Here is a 24,705-nt window from a genome sequence, read left to right as displayed (position 1 = left end):
CCCCACCTCGCGTGTCAGATGAGACTCTGCACTCTACACCCAGGGGTGTGGCCAGAATCGTCCAGGCCTCTGTATAGTGGGCCTGTTCAACATTCACAGAACAAACAGCTTAAATACAGAGCCTCACTGGCTGCTAATGCAACCTCAATTTCAGCAGTGCCCCTACTGATCCCCTAGCTGTCTGGCCAAAGATGCCTCTGGGGCGCCAAGCTGACTGCTGACTTGCAGAGGCCTCTGCCTTGGAGGTTGGTCTGGGCACAAAACTCCTAAAATACCTCCCTGCTATTCCCATCTGTGTTTCAATCGGCCACCTTCTTCTTTTTTCTTTATTTTGGCTGCATGGCTTGTGGGATCTTAGTTCCTCAACCAGGGATCTAACCCAGGCCCGGGCCAGCAATGAGAGTGCCCAAGTCTTAAGCACTGGACTGCCAGGGAATTCCCTCAGACGCTTTCTTGATCTGCTTCCACTTCTCCTCTCACCTGTTGCCTGGCTGTGTCCCTCTGCCCATCCCCCCATGCCGCTCACAAAGGAAGGTGGGTGATGAGTCTGGAGAGGTGCACAAGGCTGGCTTATGATGGCTCTGAAAGCCACACGGTGGGGTTTGACATCAAAAACATTTGTATCGCTTTGTGTACTAAGCACTTCAGCCAGACCCTGTTACCATGTATATGACCAACACATTGGCTGAACATCATCTTCACGTGCCAGGTGAAAAAACACACCAAGGACTAGGGTAGCCCCACGACCTGCCCCGATGCCTCCACTTGCAAACTCACAGCTCTATCTGAAAACAAAGCGCCAAAGTCATTTGAGATGAGTTCATATAGAATATATTTCACTTTTAAAAATAAAACTTTCAGCATAGCTAACATCTATACAAACTACAAAAATAAACGTCTCCATATAAATAATTTATGTGGTAAGAGGTGGGCAGGGATACAGAGAGCCTACCCAGAAGTCAGCAAGCAGTGGGGCACCAGGACTGGAGAAGGGTGCTGGAGGATCCCTCAGGCTTGGTCTGCTGGGGGCAGCAGGGCGGGGTGGGAGGGGGGACAGGGCTGCACTGCAGCCTGAAGTGCTTGCTGGCTTTCACCCCACCCAGTCACGGGCACAGGCACGGAGCACCCGGGTGTGCAAGGCTGCTCACAGCCTAGAGGGTGGTGGCTTAGTGTGGCTCTCAGGGAGGTCTGTGATGGCTGGGTCGGGGAGGAGATGGAGGCAGACAGCAGCAGCAGCAGGGCTCTCCAGGAGTCCGCCCTGCATTCAATAACCCCCCATGGCTTCCCAGTGCCTTCATGTGGCCTGAACAGGGTCTCCACGCTTCAGCTGCTCTTTCATCAGGTGGCTGGACATGGTCCCCTAGAACTGAGGGTGCTGGAGCCACTGGCAGCTGGTGTGGCAGCAGGGGACCAAGTAGGCTCTTCAGAGGCCGGGTGGATGTAGGCACCAGGCAGTGGGGGTGGGCGGAGGGCCACGGTCATGGAGGTAGTCACTCTGGCAAAGCTCTGGGGAAGGGTGGGGGCTACCCCCCACCTGAGCCCTCCTCCTTGTGCAGCTGGTGGGCTCAGGACCTCCGGGCTCTCCTTGTACATCTGTACCACCTTGGGGGAGACACCAGCCCCAGTGAGCCCAGGGGCTACTGGGGACGCAGCCCCCTTCAGCACCTCCCTGGTTGGGAAGCTGGGGTCTTTGGCGGCTTCCAGCAGGATATGAGAGCTGACAAGGGACAGGATGTCGAGGTCTGGGGCAAACCCTGCACCTAAATGGCTAAGGTGGGTCCAATGAAGTCAGGAGGGCTGAGGGGTAGGGACATGATGTCTGGGCAAAGGGGGAGGCTGCCACCTTCAGTTGGTGGTACTTATGGGGAGGGGTCCCTGTGAGTTGAGCCCTGTCTGTTGGCCGCTGAGGGCATTTTGCCCTGGCTCTGTCCCACCCCGTCCCCTGGGCTGGGAGCAGAAGGAGGGTGGTCACCTCTGGTGGGGGGCCCAGGATGGACAGCAGCACAGGCAGCAGCACGAGCCCATGGAGGAGGCCTAGGAGTGTGAGTACTGTCAGCACCACGAAGAAGTACCTGGGGGGGTGTGAGGCCGGTCAGTCTGGGCAGGTCCTGCAGCCAGTGCAGGCCAGCCCTGCCTCCTTGCCCCGAGCCCTCCCCTACCTTACAATGAAGTCAAAGTTGGAACCAGCAAGCATGAGCAGACCCAGCAATGTGGAGACGGCCCCATCAGTCACCGGGGCCAATGTGTGCTCTAGGGCCCAGGCAGTCCGGAGGTTCCGGCTACCCTGGGAGGTCAGGAAGCCCTAAGGGAATAAAGTGGTCCTGGAGCTGCTCCTTGGCCAACCACGGCCAGCTCATCTGTGTCCCCAGGGCTCACCCATGCCTTGGCCCACAGAAGGCCAGGTGAACCGAGTCCCTGGGAGCTGCCCAGGACGCAAGCACGAGTCCATATAGGTAACACTGTATAGATGAGTGAGACACAGGGATGTCTAGAATAGGCTGGCAAACTACAGTCTGTCCCACGTTTTTTTGTAAATAAAGTTTTGTTGAAACACAGCCACACCCATTCGTGCACATAGTATCTATGGATGCTTTTGGGCTACCCCGGATGCTTTTGGGCTACCCCGGCAGAGTTGCCACAGAGACGATATGGCCTGCCAAGCCTAAAATATTTACTATCTGGTCCTTTACAGGAAAAAGTTTGCCAACCCCTGGTCTAGAAGGATGGACACCAAAGTGATAACTTCTAGGGGTGGCATTTCAGAGGATTTCTAATTCTTTCTTGGTACTTTCCAGCATGCTGACATTTTTTGTCTCCCAAGGAGTATATATTATTCTTATAAGCGGAAAAATAATAAGGCTTTTATGGGGGAAGAAAGAAGGGAGCTGTTTGCGGGGTCTGGCCAGGTCTGTGCCGGAGCTGCCAGCTGGTCCACGCCCCCCACCCCACCCACACTCCTCCCCTGCCAGAGACCATGAGGCTGTGAGAGAGGCCTGCCTGCCTCTGTTCTAATCTCTCTGTCTTGGTGGGATCTTGCCATCCAGCTACCACCCCATTTCTCTGATCCTCTTCACTGTAAATCCATCCAAAAGAATTGTTGGTTCTCATTTTCTCACCTTCCATTCTGTCCTCCCCCCTTTCTGGTCAGGCCTTTGTCCCTCCTCTCTACTGAAATGGCTGCTTATTTATTTGTTTGTTTACATGTTTATTGCTTATCTCTATGCTCTAGAATAAGCTCCTTGAGGGTAAAGCCCGTCTGTAGTGCTCTTATCTCCTCAGTTCTTAAATAGCACCTAGCACACAGTAGGTGCTTGATCAATATTTGTTGAATACCAAATCAGCTGGCCCACCCCTCCCCTAGTGCCTGTGCTCACCAGAGCCACATGGACCGTGAACTCGACACCAATGCCTACAGACGCCACAAGGATCACCACGGGGATGGCGCTCAGCTTGATGCCCAGGAAACCCATGATGCCAAAGAGCTCCACGGTCATCACTGCCAGGACCAGTACCTGGGGAGGGCAGGGCTCACCCAGGGCTCCTGGGCAGGGCAGGGTGGGGAGCTATGGGTCTCTCCAGCCCCACCCCTGCCAGGACTCACTATGAGGGAAGCTGCCCAGGGGTTGAGCAGCAGCAGGGCGCAGACGAGGAAAGTGCACACCAGCAGGATGCAGACTGCCAGCAGGAAGCAGCGCCGCAGGCCCAGATACTGCTCCCAGAAGAGGAAGGGGGAGCCGCTGGGGTAGGCGCGCACCCCAGCCTGGCCTGCCTCGGCACACGCTGCCCGGGCCCCCTCAATGGTCTCCACGAAGTCTGCAGTCTTCTGGAGTCCGTGCAGTAGAAAGGGGAACTGGGCAAACTCCAGGGGCTGGGCCGCCGGGACTGTGGAGGGGAGGGGACGGAGGGAGAGGGAGGGGTGGCCAGTAAGCACCGGGAGCAGTGGGCAGGGCCTTAGGGTAGGGCCCGTGTGGGCCCAGGCCTAGGCTCTGCGGGCTTCCCTGGGACTCACTGCGAAGGTTCTCCCCGGTGGTGTCGTACTTGTCATGCAGCCACTCGGGAGGTGGGGGGTAGAAGTTGGCTTGTGAGGCTGCCAGACCCAGAGGGTCACTGCTCACCCACACGGTCAGCCCCACGTAGAAGAGCTCAGGTGGAATCAGCCCGTCCTTGTCCACCAGCTTCCTTGTGGTCAGCTGCAGAGGCAGAGAGAGCTGAAGGCTGGGCCCATGGGGCCTGGAGCCCCAGGGTGCTCCCTGACCCTTCCAGGCCTCTCCTAACCTGGCTGAAATCAAGAGGCTCCTGGGCATCCCCGGTCTGGATGAGCAGCTTGTAGGCTAGGGCCCCATCCTCAGAGCCATTGCGGTATGAGTGGTGGGTGATGCGCCCAGAAGCCCAGTCTTGGTCAAACGCAGCCTGGATTCCTGGGAGAAAACAGGGTGGGGTCCGGTTGGCCTGGAGCTCTGGGAGCTCCTGCTGGCCGCAGCCCTCCCTGCCGGTCTCCTTGCCTCTCACCCTGTAGCCAGTTGCGGTAATAGTGCAGCCAGGTGCGGGGTGCCTGCGTGGCCGGTGGGGGCAGCACTGCCTTGAGGGAACTGAAGCGCTGGTGCAGATCAAAGAGGGCGCGTTGGGAGTGGGCGTAGTCAAAGCCACCCTGGGTCACCAGGGCCACCTCGTACAGAGAGAAGTACCTGAGCTGGGCGCTCAGGAAGGCATGCTCCTTGGTGCCCCGCGGCACCACATCTGTCAGGGCCAGCCCATCCTGCACCAAGGTCGATCCATAGAGGCTCAGGCCCAGAAGAGCCCCAAAAAGTACCAGCACCATGGCCTGTGGGAAACGGCAACTAAGCTGGGGGCCCAGGGATACCCTTGGGCCCTCAGATGCTGGGCTAAGCCCTCGTCCCTTCTTGGGGCCCAGAGATACCTAAGAAGCCTCTGCTGTGTCTCACCTTGACCTGCCTGGGCCTGGAGGCTTACCTTGGTGTGGGACTGGAGCAGCAAGGGTGCAAACTGAGAGCGGGCGAAATGGGCAAGATTCCAGCGGGCGCAGGGCAGGGACTTGCAGGCTGCCTTCTGCCTTGTCCCCTCCTCCTGGCCTAGAAGGTCCCGTGTTGACCCTCCTGGGCTGAAGAGCTCAGAGGCCAGTGGGTCAGAAGGTGGGGGCACCAGGTGGGCTTGGGGAGGCAGGATGGTGACCACATGCTGGCTGCTGGCTTCACAGTGCGCAAATGCCTGAACAGTGGCAGTCAGGTGAGCAATGCCCACTGGTACTGTCCTATCCCCCAGCTCCTGGGGCAGAATCTGAATCACCCGAGCAGAGCAGGGGCTGGAAGAGGCAGAGAGAGAGGGTGATGGGTCTGTGCCTGGAAATGCTGCTGAAGGGACAGGACGGGATGGGGCCAAGGAAGGATGGTCTGGTGGGTTAGGGATACCTAGAGAAGCAGCAGAGCACATCGAGGCGCTGGCAGTGGCGCCGGTGCAGGTCCAGGCTGAGGACCGCTGGGAAGACAAGCATCACGGCTGCAAAGTTGCAGCCAACCACTACTGCTGCCTGCGGGATGGACAGGAGGGGCACAAAGCCTGGATGAAGCCTGCTCCGGCTCCATGCTCACCCTGAGCCCGGGCCCCGTCTGTGAGGCCTCACCTGCAAGGAGAAGGCCCGCAGTGCAGGGATGGGAACTAGGGCAGCCATGAAGAAGGCGACCATGTTGTTGATGGACGTGAGTGCAACGCTGGTGCCTGTGCGCTGCAGACACTCACCTGTGCGCTCCTGTCAGGACAAGGCAGCGTGAAGGACGGCAGAGGGGGGGAAAGGAGCCTCATAGCAGTTAATATTTATCGTACTGTTCTAAGTACTCAACTTGAATTACCTCACCGATCCTCACTACAACCCTTACGACACAAGCACTATCATTACCCCGTTTACGGATGAGGAAATGAGGCACAGAGAGGTTAATTACCAGCCCAAGGTCACTCAAACCAAGAGGCTCTGAGCCCCTATGCAGCACTGCCTCAGATGAGCCCAGGCTGGAGGACGAGGCCTCACCTGGAGAGGGGTGCCGGGTGGAGCCTCTGTGAAGGCATGTGCGAGCAGGAATACGTCATCCACGCCAATGCCCAGTGCCAAGAAGGGCAGCACCTGGAGGGGCACGGGGTGGGCAGCTGGAGGAACCGGGCAGCCTGGGCCATCGGCCCCCAAGGCTGCCCCGCAGTCTTGATGTACCTGGGTAGTGGCGGCATTGAAGGCGATGCCGAGCAGGGCGCAGAGCCCGAGGCCCGAGGCCACCGCTAGGGCCACCAGCAGCACCCCGGCGAGGCCCACAGCACCCTGGGACTGAGCACAGTCCCACCGCAGCATTGTCACGCAGGCGTAGGCCAGCTGTGGGGAGAGAGGGCAGTCTTGGATAGGGCCTCCCAGGGTGGGGGCCGGTGGTGGGGGACAAGGTGCCAGGAGGGCCCACCATGAGCAGGTAGCCTCCCACCACGCGGGCAGCGCTGACTTCAGAGAAGGCGTGCAGGATGTCATCCAGGGTGGTGGAGGAGAAGGCGTGGATCTGCTGGGACGCGTTCCCAGGCAGGGCCTCCTGCGCCAGCTGGAGAGACAGGGCGGTGTGAGGGGCAGGAGGTGGCAGCGGCCTCAGGGCGCCGCGCTCGCCACCTCCACGCCTCCACGCCGACCTGCACGAAGCGCCGCTGCCAGGCCTGCAGCACCGTGCCGGCCTGCTCCTCGCTCCAGCCGATGTCGTGTGTCTGGTAGTCGCCCCGGAAGTGCTCGTAGAGCTGGCGGGGACTCATCAGCAGGAAGGTGCTCTGCAGGGCCTCTGCCCTGGTTGGGGTACAGGAGAAGTAGGGGTCAGAGCTGGTCTGAACACTCAGGAGGGGGTGTGCAAGGGGCTTTTGCCAGAGTTGCCTGGCATCAGGGTGTGGCTCCCCATACCTGGGGTGCCCTTACCAACTCCCAGGGGAGGCCCTACCTCAGCAGCTGTCCTTGGGGGTCTCTGGCCATGCCTCCCAGCAGCAGTTCCTCCTGCCAGTGCATGAACTTGTGGGAGAAGCCATGGCAGCCCCCGCTCAACTCCTGAGCCACATTGGGAGCCTGGAGGGGGACAGCGGAGGGGCTCATTACTCAAGGCCCTGGTTTTGGATAACTGGGTGTCTCTGGGCTGGAACCTCCAGGAACCATGCTTGCCACGGAGCTCTGTGGACCTGGAGTGCAGAAAACTGTTCTGCTGAGCCTCTTGCCTACTCTGTAAGGGAGCAGCTAGTGTCCTGCAGAGAGGAGGCCACAAGAGGGAGCAGAGGCCTAGAGACAGGCTGCGGAGAGGAGCTGGCATAACTTTGGTGGTTTTGGAAAAAGGTGCACGTACACAGGGCCACACAGACACTCAGGAAATTAGGTATGATACTCGTGCTTAGCTAATTTGTCCTGTTTCCCTGTAAATGTGTATTTTGATGAAGTCCAGCCTTTCTGGGCTTAGGAAAGGACAAAGGGATTCATAGGCCACTTGAGGGTTCTTTAGCAGAGCTGAATAGGAATGGAACCCTCTAGGTGTCTAGCACAGTGGGGCCAGGGTAACAACGTCCAGGAAATGGGGGGCAGAGCACAGAGCAGTCTGCTCTCTCCTAGAACAGGGGAACATATGAGGGGAAAGGGAAGGAAAATAACCTGTCCCTGGCAGACCTGGCTGGAACCCACCTGCCTGCTGTGATGGTTAGGGGCACTAGATGGGCAGTGGAGGTCGTCAGGGTGCAGACAGGGCCGCCCCACGTAGGCCTGGCCCACCTGTGCCTTGTCTAGCAGCTCCCGGAAGCCCTCAAGGGAGGCAAAGGGGCCCAGCTCCTCCAGCAGCTGCTCTGGATCCAGGTTGGTCCACTGGATGTCGGGGCGGCCCCTGCAGGGGAGAGCTCACAGTTGGTGAGGATCAAGGATCAATGCCCACCCTCCAAACCACTGCGATGGGACCCATGTAGTAGCCCACCCTCCTCCTAGCTGCTCATCTGTCCCTCTGTGTGGAGGGTGGGCAAGGCTCAGCCCAGCAGGCTGCTGCAGTGAGCTGTGGACAGATACCGGGGCTGAGATGGACCTCAAGACAGATGGTACTTAACACAATGAAAAGGCCCAGAAAAGCCCCATTGCATTCCTTCCCAAACCGTCTATCCTTGGATCTAATACATAACCATACAGGCACCTGCTTATAACAGGTTTTCTTTCTGGCCTGGGTCACAGCTGAGCTGACACCTAGTTAAGTCTCCCTGGCAAAGTCTTTCTGGGGATCTTTTCCGTCCTTTGTTCAGATCTTACAGATCTTCGTGTTTTGTCTAAATAAGACAGGTCTGCCTCTCCTTCGGAGGTGAGGCGAAGGGGGATGTGGAGAGAGCCCTGAGGCTGCCGGTGCACTGACCCTGGCCTGGGAGGTAATTAGGCCCTGGGTGAGCTTCTGATCATCATCTTTACTCCCACCCTCCTTTCTGCTGGGGAGTTCCTGGCAGGGGATGAAGCAGGGCCCTGGGAGCAGCTGTGGCAGCACTCACGGCAAGTAGGCAGAGCCCCCTTGGAGTTTGGCTCCTTCCCAGAAGCAGTCGAGGGGGGTGAGGATCACGCAGGGAAACAGCTTCTCAATCATCTGCCAGGGACATCCCAGGCCATATCAGTCCTGTCCCTGGGCTCTTTTCTCCATGACCTTTGTAGGATGCCCTCTGCAATGCCCCCACCTCCCGACGCCACCTCCCCCTTCCCCGTCTCTCCAAGCCCTCCCTTACTGCAGAAAAGGCTCCACCTCTACCTAGTCTCAGAGAACAGCTCAGGATACTCACCCGCTCAATCATTCCATTTTCAATTAGGGGAACTCCTGACTTGTAGCAGATTTTGTTCAAATCCCAGGACCTGCGATAGCCAGGGGCACAGGACATCAGCAGAAGAGGGGGATTCCCGCTCCAGCCCTGCTGCAGCACCTCTCACCCCCAGCTGCTCAGGGGCTCAGCCAGACTCACTTTCCATAGAGTGATACTTGCACTTTACTGGCGGTGAGGGCTGCCTGGAGGTGGAGGCCAAGTGCCTCAGGTGTGAGGACGTTCTCCCCCTCCTGGCGCGGGGTCTGTATCAACATCTGGGAGGTGTACGCAGCCTCCTCCCCCAGCTTCTCCTTGGTGTATTGCAGCTCTTGGCTCACCCGGCTGCCCGCTGCCAGAGCAGAGAGAGAAAGCTGGGGGGAAAGAGCCTCAGTGGATCAGAGCTCTGGGGGACATGGGACCCTAACCCACAGAGGCCTCCCAGGACAAGTGGGGGAAGCTTCTCCCTGATGGCCATGCTGACTCCCAGGCTCCTGGCCCTCTGCTTGGAATCTGGAGTGGAGAGGTCCAGCTGTGTGGCTCTGTGGAATTCTTGTGGGACCTAAGGTTTAAGCATGAACCCGGCTGGCTGGGTTTGGAGCAAATAACTTTAAAACGAGAGATCAACATGAGCTGGGCCAGGGTGGGGTTCTGGGGGTGTCCTGGTAAGGGAGCCCTCACTCAGTCCCTCTCTACTCTGGTGGGGAGGAGAAGGAGGGACAGAGGGGCCAATAGGGAGGCTGCCCTTGGAGGGTCTCCTAAAAGAACAGGTCTAGCGCTGGGGCTGGTTCCTAGTTCAGGTTGTCCCAGGCAGTGGACAGACACTTTTCTGCAAACTGCTCTGCAAAGGGGTGGGGTGTGCCTGGCAATAATGGCTCTGTGGTGGCACAGGTGCGGGGGAGGGTCAGACGGTCTTTCAGTGTGATGCTGCCAACATACTGCTTCCACTCATGGAAGCACTCCTGGATCCTGGCAGAGGTGACATCAAAGCGGGCCTGGGGAAAAAGATCCCTTTCACCAGTCTCTCTGTTCAGACAACAGGGAGTCCCAGCGCCAGGCCTGCCTTCATCTCCTTGATCAAGTCCTGCATTGCACTGGCCATGGAGGCCAGCTCTGTACCTGGGATCTGGGGAGGTGGGGATGCTGTGAGGGATGCTATGACCTGACTGTGGTTTGGGGGAGGCGAGGGCCAGGCCCAAACCACCCCGGAGGCTTTGTGGACTTGGCCTGGTCTTAGACCCATAATCTTGCTTCAACCCATCTGGGGCCTCTTCCTGTAGGTCACTGCCACCCTTGGGGCCCAACAGACTGCTTCTCTGAGACTCCAGCCCCACCTGGGATTATCATGCTCCCCAATCTCTTTTCCAAACCCACACAATCCCCTCACTCATGCGAGCCCCAAACCCTTGGTAACTCCCCATCACAGATTCACCCATATGCTCACACCTCCCATCCCCACAACAGTCTCACACAGCCATCATCCTGCCTTCTCTGCTGGCAATTCCACCTACTCTTTTTCTTCCTTTCCTGACTACCCACTCCTCTGCAGTAGGTCCGTACTGCAGTGTTTATTTCATCAGGCTTGGGCCAGAGCTGCCACAAGGAGGGACAGGAGGGGAGGGCAGAGGTAGGCTCCTCGCAGTAAGTGAGTTTGCTGAGGGGAAGGAGGCATGGCAGAAAGAAAGAACCCGGACAGAGCTAATAAGAAAGCAAGAGAAAGAGACAAGCACAATTTAAAATACAGCATCAAGGGAATTCCCTGGAGGTCCAGTGGTTGAGACTCTGCACTCTCACTGCCGAGGGCATGGGTTCGATCCCTGGTCAGGGATCTAAGATCCCTGCAAGCCACGTTGCGTGGCCAAAAAAAAAAACAAACACGGCATCAAAGAGAATAAGGAATCCTCAGAGAAAATGAGGAAGAGAAAAAGATAAGTCTTCGCTGACGATGATGATGACAGATAGGAGGACAGATGCACTAGGATGTATTGTGAGGCAAGAAGAGATGGGGCGGGGGGGGGCACAAAGGCTCTGGACAGACCTGGCTTTGGGTCTTGGCTCTGATGCTTGGTCTGTGCTTGAGTAGATTACTTAGTCTCTCTGACCCCCAATGTTCTCATCTGTGAAATGGAGAAATGCCTACCTTGGTAGAATTAGAATCAATGTGAGCAAAGTACTTAGGAAGTTGTCCAGAACACAGTAGGTACAGATATGGAGTTATTATTCAATGGCTGCTGGGAGAGAAATGATATGATGGAAAAATGAGAAAGAACTGGAGAGAAAAAGAGACTGTAAGTGAGTGGGGAAGAAGCAGGGGGAACAGGGGAAGGAGACGTCAAAATCATCACATTTGTTGAAAACTTTACAAAAGGGGCGCATATATACAATGGAATATCACTCAGCCATAAAAAGAAATGAAATTGAGTTATTTGTAGTGAGGTGGATGGACCTAGAGTCTGTCATACAGAGTGAAGTAAGTCAGAAAGAGAAAAACAAATACCGTATGCTAACACATATATATGGGATCTAAAAAAAAAAAAAATCGCTCTGAAGAACTTAGGGGAAGGATATAAAGATGCAGGAATAAAGACGCAGACGTAGAGAATGGACTTGAGGACATGGGGAGGGGGAAGGGTAAGCTGGGATGAAGTGAGAGAGTGGCATGGACATATATACACTACCAAATGTAAAACAGATAGCTAGTGGGAAGCAGCCGAATAGCACAGGGAGATCAGCTCGGTGCTTTGTGACCACCTAGAGGGGTGGGATAGGGAGGGTGGGAGGGAGGTGCAAGAGGGAAGAGATACGGGGACATATGTATATATATAGCTGATTCACTGTGTTATAAAGCAGAAACTAACACACCATTGTAAAGCAATTATACTCCAGTAAAGATGTTAAAATAAATAAATAAATAAAAGCCACTGAACTGTGGGGGGGAAAAAAAAACTTTACAAAAGGGAGAATATAACCGGTTAGCCAGCATGGAAGAAGAGTCCACTTTATAGGTAATCCAATAAATGCAAATTAAAATAGCAATGAATTATCATCTTCCAAATTAGCAAAAATTTAAGAATTGGTAGTACTCATTGCTGGCTTACAGGAATGCATTCTAACTTACCTACTGCAGGAGTTTAATTTGGTACAATATTTGGGGGAAAGCAATACTGCAGTATGTTTTAGGATCCTCAGAAATGTTCATAATCTTTGGTCCAGAAATTTCACATGTGAGGACCTGGAAGCTATTGTAGGGACTCAAGCTGTCTCTGTGTGGAATGGGAGCCATGTTATGTTTTAAGAAGAGAAGTGAGATGACCTGGCTTCTTCATCACCTGATATATTCTGGAGCTGAGCTGTGAATGATGCACAGGAGTTGGCCAGGGAAAGAAATCAGGGAAAGGGGTTCTGGACCAAGTGTGTGCAGGTAACTGTAAGAGGCTCTGTGTTGCTGGGCTGCTAAGAGTGAGGCAGAGACAAAACTGGATAAGCAGCCTAGAGTATGCTAAGGAGCTTGAACTTGGTTTTGGAGACTCCCCGAAACCCAGTAGAGAGTGGTGGAAGGGCTCTAAGCAAGGACTGACTTGGCCAGATTTAGAAGCACCACAGGAGGGCAGTGCGGAGGCAGATTTGAAGGTGAGGGGGAAAGATGAGTCACTTAATAGACCTCGATTTCCTGGGCCATCCTCTGAAAGGCCTAATGATTCAGGGCAGCTGGGCCCTTCCCCAGCCTTAGGAGGTGAAACTTGATTAGTCTAATAAGTCAATCACAGTAATTCCACCGTCTTTGCCAAGTGAAGGATTTAGGCATAAGATGCTACACAGTTCTTGCCAAAGTATATAACCAAATGGGAAGTCAGTGGGGGTGGATGGTGGGGAGGGGTAGGTGGTGTATTTTTCCTCACTTTCAAAAAGGGATGCAAGACAGGGATGACTTCCCTTTTCTACCACTGCAGCAGCCACCTTGGGAGAAGGAGGTGATAAGCCTGAGGACAAAAGCCCAACATGCAGAAGGCAGAGGAGAAAGATAGAAGGAAACTGGGTCCTTGCTGATGTCCTTAGATTGCTGAATTATCCGTGCTGGAACTTCTCTACCGTCTACTGCTAGACTCCTTGTTGGGGGGGGATAATAAATCAGCCTCCTTCTTCCTTCCTCCCTTTTTCCCTTTCTCTCTCTTTCACGTGGCTAAAAGCATGCTAAATGATACAATCAGGAGTGTACTGCCAGGCCTCAACTAGAGCAACAGCTGCAAGTGTGGAAAGGAGGGATCTGAGAGAGGCTGAGAAGGAAGAATTTTAATTGTTTAGTGACCAATCAGGTGAGCAAGAAGAACTGAGGCTGACCCTCAAGGTTTCAGCCTTGGGTGTCTGAGTGAATAGTGGTTCCACCAATTGATATGTGGCTGTCCCCTGCCTTCCAGACAGAAGGGCTGTATGTTCCTTATCTTCAGGGACAGCTCCAGTTTCAAACCATCTCTATCACTGTTCCTGTAAGTACTAATTGGGCTACATGTTGTGATTTTCCTTTTCTTTTCTTTCCTTCCTTCCTTTCTTTCTTCTGTTTTTTGTCCACACCACCTGGCTTGCGGGATCTTAGTTTGCCGACCAGGGATCAAACCCGGGCCCTCGGCAGTGAGAACACAGAGTCCTAACCACTGGACCACCAGGGGATTCCCTGTGATTTTTATTTTAGAGAATTTATCTGAGTCTTTCAGCTTTAATATTGATTAGGAAGGAGAAGTCACATTCCAAATCTCACCACAGCAAAGCTGGAGAGTCCAGAACTCTGATAGCTAATGTCTAGCTTCTTTCTTTGCTTTCTGCATTAACAAAACAGGAAAGGAATGGAAAATACCCTTCAGTCCTCACTGCCTAGGGCATTGTTGGAAGAAGCCTCAATGACAGATGTACAGAGAAAAGATCAGGTCAAGATCACTGCTTTCACCTCACCCGTAGCCCCAGCTAATACAGGGCAGAGTGATATTCTTTTTTGTTTTTAAGTAATGTCTTTTTTTAAAAAATAAATTTATTTATTTTTATTTTTGGCTGCATTGGGTCTTTGTTGCTGTGCACAGGCTTTCTCTAGTTGCGCTGAGCGGGGGCTACTCTTTGTTATGGTGTGCGCACTTCTCATAGCAGTGGCTTCTCTTGTTGCAGAGCACGGGCTCTAGGGCTTCAGTAGTTGTGGCTCACGGGCCCTAGAGCACAGGCTCGGTAGTTGTGGTGCACGGGCCTTGTTGCTCCGCGGCATGTGCGATCCTCCCAGACCAGGGCTTGAACCCGTGTCTCCTGCGTTGGCAGGCGGATTCTTAACCACTGCGCCACCAGGGAAGTCCCAGAGTGACATTCTGACATAAAGAGAAAAGACCTAGGAATTGATTACCACCCTCTTATATCACCCTCGCACAAGGAGCAGCAAAAATCCAGTGGGATCTAGCCTATCCTGTGCTGGAGTGTAGGAGAAAGGATGAGGAAACATGGAGGTTCAAGCAGTGTTTAGACTGGGAAGATCTGGGGAATGGAGAAGGAAGAAGAGGTGGGAGACAGCCTCTACTGTGGCAGGAAATCCAAGAGTCATTTGGGACCACCCAGGCAGCAGCAGTGTGGGTGGGGCTATGTGCATGTGCGTGTGCGCACGTTTGTCTTGGGGCTGGGGGCAGGCAGGCACAGAGAAACATCTGCTGTGGACCCCAGGGCTGACCTAGAGTGTGTATATATGTGAGGGTCTGCAGAGGGCTGGGGGGTTGGGTGGGGATGGGGTGTGGGAGCCCAATAGGCAGGCAGGCTCCAAGAAACATCTGCTCTGGATCCTAGGGCTTGCTAGCATTTAAAACAACTCAAGGGTGTGAGAGTCTAACCTGGGCCCTGCCTTTGGGTGTGGGCCAGGGCTGGGGGAGGTTTGGGAGAGCCCACAAATGTAAATTTCCCAGGAAAGAACAGAGGGGAGTTGGACTCTGTTAAAGGGTTGCCATACCAGGCTCCAGCAAAAGAGAGTTATGTCAAAACTATTAATAAGAAATGATTTTACTCTAATGCTGACATTAGGAAGTGAAGATCTGGTTCCATTTGACTCTGCTGTTGCCTTAAAGTACAGATTCTGTGCCACTTTCCCACTAAATGGTTGCAGGGGACCTCGGTGTATGGGACCTCTCCCTGGAGGCCTGCCAGATGATTTACTGTTTCCCCAGCCTTCTAGTTCTAACTTTTCTGATTCTCCTAGTTAGATGAGATCTCTCCCTGCCTTCTTTTATACAACATTATCATTTTCTGCTTTGTATTATATTGTATATTATATCCCAGCATATATTTTACTTTCCTTGCTACTGAAAGATGGGTCTTGTTTTAGTTGCCTTTACAAGCACTGCAGTGCAGTCAAATACATATTAAAGATTGCCAGTAAATGCTAAATAAACACACACGCACTCACAGATAACTGTTCCATATACCCATTCACAGGGTTCCACCATCTGCAGATGTCCATTTATGGATGTGAGAGGGAGCAGGGCTCCCAGACGCCCAGGCTCTGGAAGGCAGGTGCCCCCTCCAGACCCAGCGCAAAGCCCACTAGAACTCAGTAGCCAGCTCCTCACCCTGTTCTCACCATACCCAAGCAGCTATGGCCAGTGTCCACAACTCACCTTCCACCCAGAGCTGTTCTAGGTCTGTTTCAATGATGGCCACGCGGAGACCCAATGCTAGGGCCCCAAAGGCCAAAAGTCCCAGGAAGAGCACTTTGCCACAGTGTCTCTGGATCCCACAGCCCAGAGAGAAGAGCAGGCCCTGGAAGTAAGCACGAAGCCAGAGTGGAGCCTGAAGGCTCCCAGCTAGGATCTGGGATGGAAAGAGAAGGGTCAGCCAGTCATTACTGCAACAACACATGAAACCTTTCCCTTTTCTCCTTATTACGCCCTCTACCAAGCTCTAGCTTCTTGGTTTCTGGATACAAGACAGAGGACCTAAACAGACACGGGCCCAAACTTGGAAAAAATTTGACTCCATTCCCTGCTTCCCACCCAATATACACCTGAGGAAGGCACAGATTCCTTTCTGAGATAGGATACATATACACACACCTGTTCTCAGGTGGACAGAGGTGGACATAGACACACCTACTCCCACCGGGCAGAGCAGGAGAAGACACGGACACACAACACAGCCTTCCCGGGCGAGGGCCAATAACACATGGCATTTAAGAGACATCACACCTTGCCGAGTGACAGACCTGGGGTCTCTAGACCCGGCCCCTTCTTCCGGCTTCCCCTCCACTCACCTGGGGTGCTGCAGATCGAGCTGGGGGTGTGTAGCCCGGGGGCAGCTCCCCAAGGGGTGGCGGCCGAGCCATGCTGGCGGGGATGGGGGGCCTGGGCGCCCCCAACCCGCGTTATCTGGGCGCCCCCATAGGCTGGCCTGGTCCCGCGTACCGCGAGGTCCCGCGTCGGAATTCAGTGGGGCCGCTTAGCCGCGGGTACGGGTGTACAGTGGCGTTCGTGAGCTGTAGGAGTGCAGGGCGGTGCGGGCCCGGGGCGCGGAGCCGGAGTGCCTCCCGCGTGCAGGAACAGCTACGCGACGCCCGGCGCGGCTCGAGGTGGCGACCGCTGTGCCGAGGAGGCGTCTGTAGTCCAAGAAAAAGGGAAAAGCCGGGGCTACGCCCTCCCTTTGGCTTAGTCGCCGGCAAATTACCCGGAGCTGCGCGGCCGGATCCGTTGCTAGGCAACGGCGCCGCGGGGGGCGGGGCAGGAGACCACCCAGGCAGGGCCACCCCTCTCCTCGCTTCCCCGCTCGCCCGCCTGCCTGCCCTCGGGGAGGAGGAGGGAGGGAGAACCCGGAGAGGCGATGCGTTGGCCAAATGTTAAGTCAGGAGAGACCAATGCTGAGAAAAGGTATCTGCTGGCCGACCCAACCAAGACCCAAAGACTGCTTTTCACAACTCTCTGCCTCCATTCTCTCCCACGTCAGTCCACTCTCTCCACTGAGGCCAGTCATCTCTCTAAAACGCGAATCTGATGACAGCTGCAAAACACAAAGCCCACTTGGAGCACAGGGCCCTGCAGGATCTAATCAAAGTCTTCCGTCCCATAGTTCCTTCACACCCACCCCATGTTCCTTACAGCCCTGCAGAGCCACATGTAATTTCCTAAAGCCACCATGTTATTCCATGTATTTCTGCCTTCTTACACGTGGCCCTCTTGTTTTGGCAGGCCGCCTTCAAAATGGAGCATGAGGGAATTCCCTGGCTGTCCAGTGGTTAGGACTCCGCGCTTTCACTGCCGAGGGCACGGGTTCAATCCCTGGTCGGGGAACTAAGATACTGTAAGCCTCTCAGCGTGGCCTGGAAAAAAAAAAAAAAGACCCAAAACTGAACATGCAATCAACCATCCGCCTTTGAAGTCTTCCTTGAGTCACACCACCCCTTCTAACGGATAATTGCTTCTTTGTGCGCCTTATAACACTCAATTTATATATTTATTATTGCACGTGATACAATTTATGTACTTGAAAGTCTGCCTCCCTCACTAGAGAGTAAGTAGGTGCTCAATAATTGTTGAGTGGGGCTTCCCTGGTGGCGCAGTGGTTGAGAGTCCGCCTGCCGATGCAAGGGACACGAGTTCTTGCCCCGGTCCGGGAAGATCCCACATGCCACGCAGAGCGGCTGTCCGGAGCCTGTGCTCCGCAATGGGAGGGGCCACAACAGTGAGAGGCCCGCGTACCGCAAAAAAAAAAAATTGTTGAGTGAGTCATTTGAGAGTTGCACGAACCAGTCTTGGAAGTGACTTGGAAACAGAGACTAGTCCCTTTATTAAACTTTCATCAACTGTCTGGCCTGTGAGTCTGTTTCTGCAGGTTCCTGACTGATTAACCCTGAGTGGCAGAGGAGGGTAAAATCAATATACTAGCATGTAAAGTCTGGGAAAGAGAAAAAGAATCTCCAGTAAACTCATTACTCTAACACAACTACTATTATCTCTGGCCAATTTCTTGGTCAAGTCTTCCAGACTTGTTTATGATTACATCACAAACATTTCATGTTACTACATAGTCTTTGTATCAATCATTTGGAGAATGTCCTTAGGACAGATTCCCAGAAGTCGGGGTGTTTGGTCAAAAAGTATGAACATTTTTATGGCTCCTGCTACACATTGCCAAACTGCTTTTTGAAAAGTTGTGTCAATTAACATCATCTCCCTGGAGATCTCTCCTCAGTTCTGGGGAAAGGGGAACTTTAGGCCAAGTGGGTGAACACCTAGCAGGTTTGCCACTTCCATTGGTACATTCATCCAGCAAAATGCCTTGGAGGAACTAACACATATGTGATGGTGTTGGCTAAGTAGTGACTACACAGTAAAAGCAGCATATGTGCATAGCACTTTGTTCCTCCCTGTCATAGAGAAGAGGGTCCTGTTGTGGATAAAGAAAGTGTACCCTCAGCAATTCTCTGGAAATAGAAATAGCCTCTAAACTAGGTTGTGTGGGCCCCCCGATTGCTCTTGCGGCTATAGCAAAAGATGAGTATGGCTGGGTGTCATCAGGACTGGAGGTAGAGAGGCTTTGCTGTAAGTAGTTCTTGAGGCCTCCTTCCTTCTTGCTAGATTTGCAGACATAAGGTCCATGGAGAAATAGATTGCTAATCACCTGGGCCTTGGGACTGTTTCCACAGCAGGCCCACCATTGCTAACAACTGTGGTAAAGTCTGGCACTTCTGTGGATGCTTTCAGGGCAGGGCCTGCCTGCTGAGAAAACTTCTTGCCTTGTAAAGTCCAAACACCAGGGTGGGAGAAACTGGTCTGCAGTTCCAACAATTCTAACCCAGGGCCTAGTGCCCTCTGACTGCTCTGAGCTCCAAAGTGACCTTTCTTCTCCCCAACAAAGTTGAGTTCCTAAGTACAGCTGAGCTCAGCCAGGGTGAGCTAAAGCCACAGACCCCAGGGAACAGGGAGGGAAGAAGCTGCTCTTTTCTCTCTATAAACAGCCTGCTTCAACTATGGAATAGCCTGGTTCACAGTCACTTCCACTGGACCTTGGTATGTGTCTTGGGCCCAAACCAGAGAAATTCTCCAAGGAATAACAAAAAGAGAAAAGCAATCATTCATTATCGCCAAGGAGTAAATCTCACTACTGATTGAGACAAATATTCCTTAAGGTCTCTTACGGAGCCACCACTTTGCTAAGCTCTGGGGTTGCAGAGTACCTGATTTTTAGAAGTTCACAGCCTAAGAGGGAGCACAGAGACCACATGGGAAACCACTGTGAGCTGGAATACTCAGGGAGGTTTCCAGAAGTGAGAACATCTGGATGGGAGAGGTGGGAGGGTGACAGAATCTAAAAGGAAAAGACGGGGCTTCCCTGGTGGCGCAGTGGTTGAGCATCCGCCTGCCGATATAGGGGACACGGGTTCGTGCCCCGGTCTGGGAAGATCCCACATGCCGCGGAGCGGCTAGGCCCGTGAGCCATGGCTGCTGAGCCTGCGCGTCCGGAGCCTGTGCTCTGCAATGGGAGAGGCCACAACAGTGAGAGGCCCACATACCGCAAAATAAATAAATAAATAAAAGGAGAAGACATGGTTCAAGGTCTGGATCTTTCATTTACTGGCTATGAGATCTTGGGCAAGTCACATAATCTCTGACATTGCCCTAAGGATTAAATGAGATAATATATATAGCTGAGGAACAGTGCCAGGAAAAGTGAAGCAAACCACCACACACACACACACACACACACACACACACACACACACACACACACACACACACACACACACACACACACACACACACACACACACACACACACACACACACACACACACATACATCAAGGTAGGGTCCATGAGGGAGGAGCCAGGGCAGGCCTTCTTTCCCTGGTATTCCCCAAGCTACTCACTCACCATGCTTTGGGCTGGCTTCTGTTACCTGGGCCAGGCAAAGTCAATGACACTGAGATGTGGAGGAGGGAAGCAGATGCCCTAGCAGCCCCCTACTACCACCCATTATGTTTAGGGACCAAGCCTGGGAATGTATGCCCCTTCCCTCTGGGCAGATTTATTCCAGTAGCACCTGTCCAGTCTCTAGTGCTAGAGGCTGCAACCACAGATCAGAAAATGGCCTTTTACCTTGATGGTGAGGGAAGGAGAGAGGATAAGAATCAAGGCAGAATTTCCCCATTTATCCATGGCAGAAGAGCCCCTGATGCAAGCCTTCTGGGTGGTGGCAGATGGCTCAGGCTGAAGACAGGTCATCCTGACCTCTAGTAGAATGTGTTCTCCTGCTCAGCCTCTTTATCTCCCTGTCAACTCCACCAGAGCTGAGCTTTCTAGACCTTCTGTCTGGGTGGTCCTTCCCCACACCCCTCTCCCCCTTCCTCAGACACATTTAACTATTTAAAGAGCAGCATACCAAGACCTGGCTTATGTACCTTCTTAGGGGTAGGGATGCCTGTGGATTAAAAAAAGTCTACTCTTTGCAATTCTCTGGAAATAGGAACAGCTTCTAAACTAGGCTGTGCAGACCCCTAGATCACTCTTGGGATCCAGCTAGAGTTTTCCCTGACGCTTTCCACTGCAGATGGGAGTGGGCTAGCAAAAGTAACGTGGTGAAGAACTGGGAAGTTCAGCCTCTCGCCTTGGAAATAGCTTGGAGGGCAGTCTTGGCGGTCAATCCCCTTACAGGCTCAGGGAGCTCTTGCTGGCAGGTAGGGGAGATGGGTTACTGGGGGAGGGGTTCTTGCACCAGTAGCCATCAAACTGTGTCTGACCTGGCAAGCTCCCAAAACCCCAAACCCTCAACACCTCCCCAGAGTCCTCCTTGATTTGGCATTAAAGGCCCCCTTCCCCCTCTCCTCCACTTCCCTCATGCAGCATCACTGGGAGAGAGAGGCAGGGCAGATTCTATCAATTCTTTTGCCTGCCTGGCTCTTCTGGCTTCTGTCCCATGGAGAGGTAGCTGGCCAGTGGACATGCAGTTGCTCACTACATTTCAAACCTCTGTAGATGCTGCCAAAAGGAAACAAAAGCTGTCCCTGCCTTCTGGCAGACAAACAGAGCAAAGAGAAGAGAAATCAAAGCACCTTGGGCATTCAGCCCGTTCTGGAATTGTTGGAGACAATAACAGCAGTGTCCTGAGCTGGGGGCTGCTCCCAGCTGGGACTCAAACTCAGCAAGGTCTTCCCCTGGGGGACTTTTACCTTGTCTTCTTTTTCTTTCTTTCTCTTGTAAACTCTTATTTATTTATTTATTTTTGGCTGCATTGGGTCTTCGTTGCTGCGCGCCGGCTTTCTCTAGTTGCAGCGAGTGGGGGCTACTCTTCATTGTGGTGCACGGGCTTCTCACTGTGGTGGCTTCTCTTTGTTGTGGAGCATGGGCGCTAGGCGCGTGGGTTTCAGCAATTGTGGCACGTGGGCTCAGTAGTTGTGGCTCGTGGGCTTAGTTGCTCCGCGGCATGTGGGATCTTCCCAGACCAGGGCACGAACCCGTGTCCCCTGCACTGGCAGGCGGACTCTTAACCACTGCACCACCAGGGAAGCCCACCCTGTGTTTTCTCCAGCTCCCTCCTTTCCTTGGAGCAGGAGCTGCTCGTGGGCTTGTGCAAGGGAAGGTAGAGGAGAGGCTTTTCCTCTACTTTACTGTCAGGGGTTCCACGAGCTCAGTGGGGAAGATCAGAAAGGGGTATGGGAAGGCTCTGGGACAGTTTAATCAATCCCTTCTCTTCCCCTACTCCACCCTACCTCCAAATCCACCCACCTCTATCCCCTTTCTGCGGTCAAGGAGCAGTCTTCTGGCCTCTTGGGCCACCTGGACCCCAAGGGTCAGAAAGCTCTGAGAGGGGACAAAACCTGAGAAAGTCACTTAAAAGTCACCCAGTCCAACTTTTCCATCTTGCAGATGTAGAAACTTAGGGACAGAGAGAGACAGTGATTTGGCCAAAGCCAAACAACATTCCACAGGGCAGGTCTTCTTCCATCGAGGCCAGAACTGTCTCTAGCATCATCGGAGCCCCACAAATTGAATATCACCTCCAAAGGGGATCATCTTGGGCACTACCACAGCTCTTTATTCCCACCTCCCCTGCAGTCCTATCAGTTTCAACCACTCTGCTGGGCCATTTCAACTCCTGTCTGATTAGGACAAACTTTCAGGAACCTTGTCCCGACCAGTGGGAGGAATGTGGAGCTCTAGAGCAACCAAGAAGGCTGGCGGAGGTGGAGATCCCCCAGGGTAGGAATGCTCATCCAGTCTCTGACAAGTTCAATAAAAGCAACTAAGGTTCAGGCAAGATCACTCAAATGAACTTGAGAGACTTCAGATTTTTGAAGCAATGTAGAAACCAGTATTTCAAATCATTCTTTATAATTACAGCCACCCACAGTGAGCACATCAAGAGAAACGTTTCCTTTGATAATTCTAGGAGGTGAAATCTCACCCCAGGAACCACTTTCATCTTCCACCAAACACCTGCAGGCTGTAAAAGCAATGTAGGGAGAGGCAAGAGCAGAGTGTGTGTGTTTGGGAGCGGGGGTGGTGAAGGCAAGGTGCACAGGGATCCAGAAGAGCTGTGAGTACTGAAATGTCACTTCTCAATGATCTGAAGCAGGAGAGTCTGTGTAACTAGGGTCTAAAGGACTGCAGCTGGAGAAGACTCAGAAAGAATTTCCAACGATGATATAGGTTGCTGGCTCTTCCTTACCACGTTGGGCAGACCTCACTAAGAGGAGGTGAGAAGGGGTCTGGCTTCTCTCAAACCATGGCTTTCTTTTATTGCTCTTTCTTCCACTAAAACCTGTGGGGATAGGCTTGGCTAGGCAGGGGCTGCCTCCTGATTGCTCTAGGGTCTCCAAGGTGTAATAGTTGAGCTGGAGAAACTGACCCGAGGCTGGAAGGATAGGAAGTAAATGGCAGGGGTTAGAAGGTGAGGCTGGCGGTGGCGTGGTGTCAGGGGCCAGGAATCTGTGTGGTAGGTATGGGAGCAGAGCAGTAAGTCCTGGACTGAGGTTCAGGGGCCAGGCTGCCCAAATTGACAGCTGTAGAGGGAACATCATATGCAGAGGTTGCAATGACAGCAGCTAGGCCTATGGGCCTAGAAAGCCTGATTAGGGTCAGGGACTGAAGTACCCTCAGGTCCTTTCAGGTGGGAGATGCTTTTAAGGACGACGCTGGGCCAGCCAGTCAGAAAGTAGCCCTCCTAGGAACTTCACCACTGGACAGCTGCTGCCCCTGCCTGATACCCTCGGTGTACAAGAGCTAGGCCACTGTTCCACACGCCAGCTCCAGATGGTTTCTACAACATGAACACACACTGTGTATCTCTGGAGCCCATTTGATGTGGAGCTTGGGACTACTCCCTAAGTCTCCAGCATGCCTTTGGGAGCCCTTCTTTTATTGGGAAATAAATACAGAGTCAAACAGGTGGGCCAGCCAACATCTGTAGTTCTGGGGGCCAAGAGGAAGGAGTCTGACTTGCTCAGAACTCAGATCTCCATGAGCTGGTCATTCCCCACGATCACCTCATTCACTCGTTTGGCTATAAAAGAAAAAGAAAAGATTGTTTAAGAAATGGCAGCAAAATATGTCATTTCAAACCCGATTACTTCTAATTCTGTGTTCATAAACATTCATGCCTCTCCTATGTGGCTCTGCTCTTTGGAAGCTCTTGGGAATACAACTTGTCGAAAGGACTTTGGAAGAGACAGCATCTTCCTACACAGGAGGAGGGGACTGACTCTCTATACATCTGGCTTTCAGGAGACTTCACATAGGAGGGGGACTGGAACTGAGTCATAAAGAATGATAGAGTTTTTTTAGGCAGTATATCAAGGGGAAGGCATTCCAGGCTGTTAAAACAACGTGAGCAAAGACATAAAGATGTAAGAAAGAGGCCTGTGAAAAACTGTGGTGTGGCCAGAGGATAGGGAATGGGGGAAAATAGTGAGAAGAAAAGAGACTAAATAGTTAAATGATGGAGATATTCAAAGGAGAAAGGGAGATGCCTCATATGTCACATGTAAATAATACTCCATACTCGACAGGGTTATTGTGAGGATTCAATGAGTTAAAGAATCATTGAGTGTTTGACAAATAGTGGTCAGTATTATTTTTATAAAGTCCAAACTCGTAAGGCCCTCTGTGACCTGACCTTTGCCTACCTCTCAGCTTTATCTTCCATCACTCTCCATTTGTACCTAGAAGCCATGTTATTTTACAGCTCTAGACCTTAGTACATGCTGTTCCCTCTGCCTAGAATGCCTTTCTTTCCCTCCCTACTCACCCTAAATGCCCTAATCAAGCACCTCCACTATGTGATGCCTTCCCTTCCGAACTGTCCATTTCCTGCTCTCTGAAAACACTCCACCTGATGTGTATCTCTGTCTCTACTTCACTGTAAGAATCTTGAGGGCAGGGGCAGTGGATTTATGATCACACCCCAGTGTCTAGCACAGCTACTGGCGCATGAAAGATTTCAGAGGCTTGGCGTAATGACAGGGATAGGGTATGGTTATGTAAGTGGAGAGCTAAAGTTGCAGGGGAGTGAAGGTTGGTGGAGAAGGTCAGGGAATGGTGAAGCTGAGGGGCTGGATGGTTCAGCGATGAATATGTTTAAGTTGTCCAAGATGTTTCGAAAAAGAGAGGGAGGAAAGGGGAAGACTGTGAACCCTCGATATATTTAGGGGAGTGCCCTGGGAGCTTACCAACGATGGGGTGAAAGATAAGAAGAGGGTTAGCTTTCAAGGAGTAAGAGCTATAGAAAGGAGGCAGTGAACCAATGGTTTGGAAGGGGTAGGGGAAACCAGGAGCATGCTGTCTGCTTGTTCCCTGGAGGTATGGAGCAGATGTAGGAGGAAGGAGAGCTTTCAGTGTTCTATTGGCTCAGACAGAAAAGGCTGACCACCTGGCTGAAAATG

The 24,705-nt window shown here is 53.0% G+C and overlaps 2 protein-coding genes across 17 annotated transcripts in view; both read right to left on the bottom strand.

Annotated features, from left to right (window-relative positions):
- Nucleotides 1-815: 815 nt before the first annotated feature.
- PTCH2 (patched 2) lies at nucleotides 816-17,516 on the bottom strand. 16 transcript variants are annotated; one of them, XM_060140220.1, is made up of 23 exons: nucleotides 16,993-17,505; nucleotides 16,088-16,827; nucleotides 15,456-15,648; nucleotides 8,986-9,175; nucleotides 8,809-8,878; nucleotides 8,527-8,618; nucleotides 7,691-7,886; nucleotides 6,969-7,090; nucleotides 6,673-6,820; nucleotides 6,456-6,587; nucleotides 6,218-6,373; nucleotides 6,041-6,133; nucleotides 5,639-5,764; nucleotides 5,427-5,545; nucleotides 4,972-5,320; nucleotides 4,510-4,822; nucleotides 4,276-4,418; nucleotides 4,010-4,190; nucleotides 3,602-3,882; nucleotides 3,375-3,512; nucleotides 2,160-2,302; nucleotides 1,973-2,072; nucleotides 816-1,602 (listed from the first exon to the last, which is right to left on the bottom strand). In XM_060140220.1, exons 2-23 carry the CDS (start codon nucleotides 16,157-16,159, stop codon nucleotides 1,339-1,341), a joined length of 3,621 nt encoding a protein of 1,206 aa, XP_059996203.1. In that variant the 5' UTR covers nucleotides 16,160-16,827; nucleotides 16,993-17,505; the 3' UTR covers nucleotides 816-1,338. The 16 variants fall into 16 exon arrangements, 12 of the variants coding, with proteins under 12 accessions (XP_059996203.1, XP_059996201.1, XP_059996199.1 ...); XM_060140218.1 differs by having other exon boundaries at nucleotides 6,041-6,373; nucleotides 16,912-17,506; XM_060140216.1 differs by having other exon boundaries at nucleotides 6,041-6,373; nucleotides 16,993-17,506.
- Nucleotides 17,517-23,107: 5,591 nt separating this feature from the next.
- Nucleotides 23,108-24,705, bottom strand: part of EIF2B3 (eukaryotic translation initiation factor 2B subunit gamma) — a 169,278-nt gene continuing 167,680 nt past the window's right edge. Inside the window, exon 12 of the mRNA XM_060140215.1 lies at nucleotides 23,108-23,327. Within this exon, the coding sequence (XP_059996198.1) occupies nucleotides 23,275-23,327 (53 nt within the window). The 3' untranslated portion in view covers nucleotides 23,108-23,274. The remainder of the gene's footprint in view (nucleotides 23,328-24,705) is intronic.

This window comes from Lagenorhynchus albirostris, chromosome 2, assembly GCF_949774975.1.
Source record: "Lagenorhynchus albirostris chromosome 2, mLagAlb1.1, whole genome shotgun sequence".
Lineage (NCBI taxonomy): Eukaryota > Metazoa > Chordata > Mammalia > Artiodactyla > Delphinidae > Lagenorhynchus > Lagenorhynchus albirostris.
This window is presented reverse-complemented; position numbering and strand designations above follow the sequence as displayed.